Source organism: Zootoca vivipara, chromosome 3 (genome assembly GCF_963506605.1).
Source record: "Zootoca vivipara chromosome 3, rZooViv1.1, whole genome shotgun sequence".
Classification (NCBI taxonomy): domain Eukaryota; kingdom Metazoa; phylum Chordata; class Lepidosauria; order Squamata; family Lacertidae; genus Zootoca; species Zootoca vivipara.
In genome coordinates, this window is record NC_083278.1 from 11,651,534 (window position 1) to 11,657,654 (window position 6,121).

A 6,121-nucleotide genomic window follows, 5' to 3' on the forward strand; every position below is an offset into this window, starting at 1 on the left:
TTTTACCCACCAAGAACAGAAATATTGGAGGACAATCTTTTTTTAGTTCCCCAGCACTAACCTGAAGAGGGTGAAGCCAGCTCGGTTATCTCTTGTTTGGCGGGGGGCAGATTTCAAAGCAGTGTGTTCACGAATTGTTACAGAAACGCTGGCGCCATCATCCACACTGCAGTATCTTTAGCATTCGTTTATGACAGCCAAGTGTAAAGAGAGTGGGAAGTAGCCATATCTCAATTTGTCTCATGGCTTAAGCCACTGGCCTGAAATCCTAACTGCTGATTCCTTGGGAGACCATAGCCTCTTGACTCCACAAGAATCAACAAAGTAAAAAGTTACTACATTGCATGCATAACCCTCACACCTCCCCATCCAAATATTCATCAACTTCACTGCTGATCAGTGGCAGGGGATGAAGGGACACAGAAGACATAGCAATCCATCTTGCCAGCCCATGAGCATATTATACAGTGGTACCTCGGTTTAAGTACACAATTGGTTCCGGAATTCTGTACTTAACCTGAAGCGTACTTAACCTGAAGCGAACTTTCCCATTGAAAGTAATGGAAAGTGGATTAACCCATTCCAGACGGGTCCACGGAGTACTCAACCTGAAGTGTTGTTGTTTAGTCATTTAGTCGTGTCCGACTCTTCGTGACCCCATGGACCAGAGCACGTCAGGCACTCCTGTCTTCCACTGCCTCCCGCAGTTTGGTCAAACTCATGTTCGTAGCTTCAAGAACACTGTCCAAACATCTCGTCCTCTGTCGTCCCCTTCTCCTACTGCCCTCAATCTTTCCCAACATCAGGGTCTTTTCCAGGGAGTCTTCTCTTCTCATGAGGTGGCCAAAGTATTGGAGCCTCAGCTTCACGATCTGTCCTTCCAGTGAGCGCTCAGGGCTGATTTCCTTCAGAATGGATAGGTTTGATCTTCTTGCAGTCCATGGGACTCTCAAGAGTCTCCTCCAGCACCATAATTCAAAAGCATCAATTCTTCGGCGATCAGCCTTCTTTATGGTCCATCACAAACACTATTTTCCAACTACACTCTACACATGGATATCACCAAATGGGCAACCTGAAGTGTACTTAACCTGAAGTATGAGTATAATTGGTTCTGGAAGTCCGTACTTAACCTGAAGCGAACTTTCCCATTGAAAGTAATGGAAAGTGGATTAATCCGTTCCAGACGGGTCCACGGAGTACTTAAACTGAAAGTACTCAAACCGAAGCGTACTTAGACTGAGGTATGACTGTATCAAAGATTATTTAGTACCCCATTCATACTATTTTGTGGCCTTGACAACAATGGCAATCATAGTGGAAGGAAGTGGGGCACTGAAAATTATGATTCAGCTGTCACTAGCTTGGTCCATATAATGCTTTATCTTTATTTCCTTATTAGAGGCTTTTATGGGGATGCGGGTGGTGCTGTGGTCTAAACCACTGAGCCTGCCGTTTAGAAGGCTGGCGGTTCGAATCCTCACGACGGGGTGAGCTCCCGTTGCTCTGTCCCAGCTCCTGCCAACCTAGCAGTTTGAAAGCATGCTAGTGCAGGCTTTTAACTGAAACCTAGAAGATGAGCTTTGAGAAACGCCACAACAGTAGAGCTCTACAAAGTGATGACATGGTGCATGGAAGTACTTGAATAATAATAAACGAATCATCAGCAGCAGCAGCAGCATTATTTATACCCCACCCATCTGGCTGGGTTTCCCCAGCCACTCTGGGCAGCTTCCAACAGGATATTAAAAACACAACAAAACATCAAACATTCAAAACTTCCCTATACAGGGCTGCCTTAAGATGTCTTCTAAAAGTCAAATAGTTGTTTATTTCCTTGACATCTGACTGGAGGGCGTTCCACAGGGCAGGCGCCACTACTGAGAAGGCCCTCTATCTGGTTCCCTGTAACTTCACTTATCGCAGGGAGGGAACTGCCAGAAGGCCCTCGGTGAGGGACCTCAGTGTCTGAACTGAACAATGGGGGTGGAGATGCTCCTTCAGGTATACTGGACCGAGGCAATTTAGGGCTTTAAAGGTGAGCACCAACACTTTGAACTGTGCTCAGAAACGTTCTGAGAGGCAGTGTAGGTATTTCAGGACTGGTGTTATATGGTCTCGGCGGCTACTCCCAGTCACCAGTCTGGCTGCCACATTCTGGATTAGTTGTAGTTTCCAAGTCACCTTCAAAGGTAACCCCACGTAGAGCGCATTGCAGTAGGAGGGAAATGCCATAAACTAATCTGTTGAACAGTTTCCTTGGTGAAACAGATCTATATCTTTCCTAGCTCAGCCGAAGAGATTCTTCAGGGGTTGGCAATGTGGTGTCCTCTGGATGTCGTGAACTAGCGCTTTCACTATTCCATGACATTGGTCATGGAAACTGAGATTGATGGGAATTTGGAGTCCAGCAACATTCTGGTGGCACTTGGTTTTGTCCAAGGGGCAAGACCTTTCTCTCAGGGCAAATGTGGACTCACAGATTGAATGGCATCCTAGTAAAACGCTTTAAAATGTTTTCTGATTGTGACCACTTGATAATATTCACCTTAACTTTTATGTTACATTTACATCCTTATTGCTGCATCCATGTCATAATTTTGGTAATCAGAGTGGGTGGACTTCGAGAATGAAGTGTGTTTATTTTCAGTCACTGGTTCTCATTCTTCAGCTAATATATTTCTTAGTTTATGCATATGATCAGGCGCAGGGTGACAGCCTTCAGAACAGAAAACGTTATTCAGCACTGAGAAAAACTTGGCTATTGTGATCAGAAGTAGCCAGAGATTAATTCCTACATTCCGTCCAGGAAACCAAGTACCTAGATTGTGTCAAAATGGTTTTTCTTCTGTTACAAGAGGATAACACAGCATCTGACAAGTTGACCTTCAGGGGTTCAGATAATATAGGAAGGCATGTTTCCAAACATAAGTCATTTGAGGGTTCACAGTTATCTGTGTATTTGAGATTTGCTCATTCCATTTTTATATATTACAAGAGAGATGGTGGAAAATAAAAGCTTAATGTGGTTTCTAGCCAAGTTTTGCCATTTGCAAAATATGAAGTCCAGCAATGCCATTATTTTGAAGTAATGTGATGACAGTTTTCAAAACTTTTGTGTTTTCATCTTGTATTTTTAGGTTGTGAACCACCCTGAGATCTATGAAGGGAAGGGCAGTATGCAAATCTATATAAATAAAAATGTAACTGCCCGTTTGTTACTAATCTATACTCTCCAAAAGTACTTGACCGATTGCTTTGAAAATTTGGCATAACGTTCCATTCGCATACACGAGTGTTTTATATACCTAGATTATATAGATGTCACACCTGTGACAGGTAAAAACATGCTTTTATAGAAAACCAGTGCCATTTGTTGCATGTTAAAGCAACACAGCTGAGGATGCTGCATCATAATCTCAGGCCTCAGCTGCTGCCATTGGCTAAAGACTATCAGTGACATCACAAAGAACATGGAAACCTACTGAATATAAATGTGTGAGTGCCCAGAGGCTGCTAGGAGTATGTCCAGCTGGCAGGGAGGGTGGGGGTCGTATCCTGTCTCTCCCTCTGCCGGGAACCGCCAGGGGAAGGGGAACTGGCCAGGCCCACCCCATGATGCGCATGGTGTATGCAAGGGGGATAGACAGAGGGGGCAAATGCCATCACATGGGTGAATTAAAACATCACGCGGCAGGGGGACCAGAGAGAGCGGTGTCGTGACGTCATGCGGCTGGGGTGGGGAACGGGGGCGCTGATGGGTTTGGGGAGGGTGAATGGGTCGGGGGGGGCTTTCCACAATGCACATGAGTGGGAGAGTTACTTTCCCATTTAATAGACTGAGCCACAGCAACGCGTGACCGGGAACAGCTAGTTTAATAAATTAAAATAATAAATAAAAATATACAACAGACCAATTGGGCCTCGATTGTAGGGCCCTGACCCTTCCATCCTTTCTCAGTGGGCAGAGTACAGCCTGCTTGCTAGGCAGAAAAGCAAGGATTCTGTCAGGAGAAATTGCAATTTTCAGTCTCTAGCATGCTGGGCCGAAAAAAAGGAAACCATTCAGTGTCAGATGCCATTATTACCAAGTGCCCAAGCCTATAGCCTAGCTAACTAAGATATCCCAGTTAAATGTAAGGAGTAATTGCTTGGTTGGCTGAGCCCTCCCAGATGGTGGCCTTATTCCTCAGGGGAAAGCCATTCCCTTCAAAGCCAGTGAGCAACAGTTTAGAGTGAAGATATTTGCAAGAATGCAAGATTGAAAATCCTGACACGGCACGATGCCTGTCAAATCTCGTGGGCTCACCTATTTAAAAGTTTATGTACCATGTCCTTTTTCCAAAAAATGGATTTCAGTTCAATACGCGCAATAATTTAAAGCACAAAATGTTAGAAAGACAGAGGAATCAAGCTATTCAACCAGACGAAAATCCAGTACAATTGAACCCTGGAAGTCAAACGGAATCCGTTCCGGAACTTCCAAAACGTTCAGAAACCAAAGCGCGGTTTCTGATTGGCTGCAGGAAGCTCCTGCAGCCAATTGGAAGCTGCAGAAGCTCCATTGGACGTTCGGCTTCCAAAAATAGTTCGAAAACTGGAACACTCACTTCTGGGTTTTGATCAGGAGCCAATTTGTTCGAGAGCCAAGACGTTTCGAGATCCAAGGTACGACTGTAATTTAAAAAGGCTTGGACGAATAAAGAAAGGTCTGTTAAGAAATACAGAGCCTCCCTCAGGAAGACATTCTTCTTTCCTTGCATGCATAATGCACCTATGTTGGCTATTAACTTGTTTAGCCTCACCACCCCCATGTCCTGGACTGTTTTGAAGCATACATCTACAATTTCTCTTCAATACCCCTTCATCTCAACAAGCAAGGAGACAAAGAGGGGTGCAATGAAGTTGTTGCTTCTTTCCATGCTGAAGGAAAGGAGGGAGAAATTGTTGGGTTGAGAGAACAGGGGTATCAAGATAATCCCACCCTTATCAGCCACTCAAAAAAAGCGGCCTTTGGGGCACAGCGCAGTTGTCCAAACTGTTTACTCCAACTCAGTACCCACCAGACATGGACATGGTGAAAGTGGAAAGTTAAAGAGTATTTAGCCAGAAGCTCCAGCAGCAGTTAAGCATGACTCCTGTAGCCAACCAAGCTGTCCACTGTCACTGCGGCTTAATTCCATTACAGACATGTTTCGGAGCTTCATATTCCCCATTGCCCCCTTTAATGACATGCAAACTTATTTATTTACCTTGAAAATGCAGATACATTTTCAGCTAAGGTCTGCTGATCATCAGCTCCGGACTTATAGTAGTCATACACAGATTTTCGAAGAAATTTCTTAGCATGTTCCTCAAAGTCAGCAATGCAAATTGGTTTTTCGGACATGATGCAGGTTACTCAGTTTTGTTGCACTTGGATCATTTAAAGTTTCTGCCTGTTAATCATTAAATTAAAGCAAAGCTCAGATAACTCAGTATATATATATTTTTAAGTAACCCAAGTAAAATACAAGCCCCCTGTTGACATTTCTGGACAATTGCTTTGGACTTTGGCATCTATTTCTCATTTACCAAATTCGGATATGTGCCAATGCATATCAACCAGGAAAACTAGAAGCATGCTTGGAGGTTATGTAAAAGTTGCTATGAGGGCTCAGATATACCACGGCTTATAAAAGGAACATACAAGTCTAAAAAAAGTTACAGGCATCTCAAGGAGGCTACATAAGACAAAAGACCTTTAAAAGGAAGGGAAGCCTAGGCCAAAAAAGAGAAAAAGCAAAAACAAAAATACTTTTAGAATTAAGGCATGCCAAGGTGACATTTGGAGAGAACACAGGAAGGGAGAAAATAGTAACTAACTTTGCAAAACGCTAAATTTAAATTTCCTTTCTTGTTAGGGATGTAACGAGTCACTGCAACATAGCGGGAGGGGAAATGAACCTAGATTATAAATAAATTTGCAATCTAGTACACATGGGACTGGAACCCCATCTTGAAAGTGCCTTTAAGTCAAGTTCAGCTTTAACACAGCTCCCCTCTTCAAGCGTTTGTGCGGTGCATCCCTAGTAGAATCTTGTTGCAATAAACTTAACTTTTGAATCTGAGGAGTACAGCA

General features: G+C 43.6%; 1 protein-coding gene across 1 annotated transcript in view; it reads right to left on the minus strand.

Moving 5' to 3' along the window:
* HAO1 (hydroxyacid oxidase 1) overlaps positions 1 to 5,529 on the minus strand; it is a 31,429-nt gene extending 25,900 nt beyond the window's left edge. The window contains exon 1 of the mRNA XM_035110118.2: positions 5,253 to 5,529. Coding sequence (XP_034966009.1) covers positions 5,253 to 5,389 — 137 coding nt within the window. The 5' untranslated portion in view covers positions 5,390 to 5,529. The remainder of the gene's footprint in view (positions 1 to 5,252) is intronic.
* Between the last annotated feature and the right edge of the window lie 592 nt (positions 5,530 to 6,121).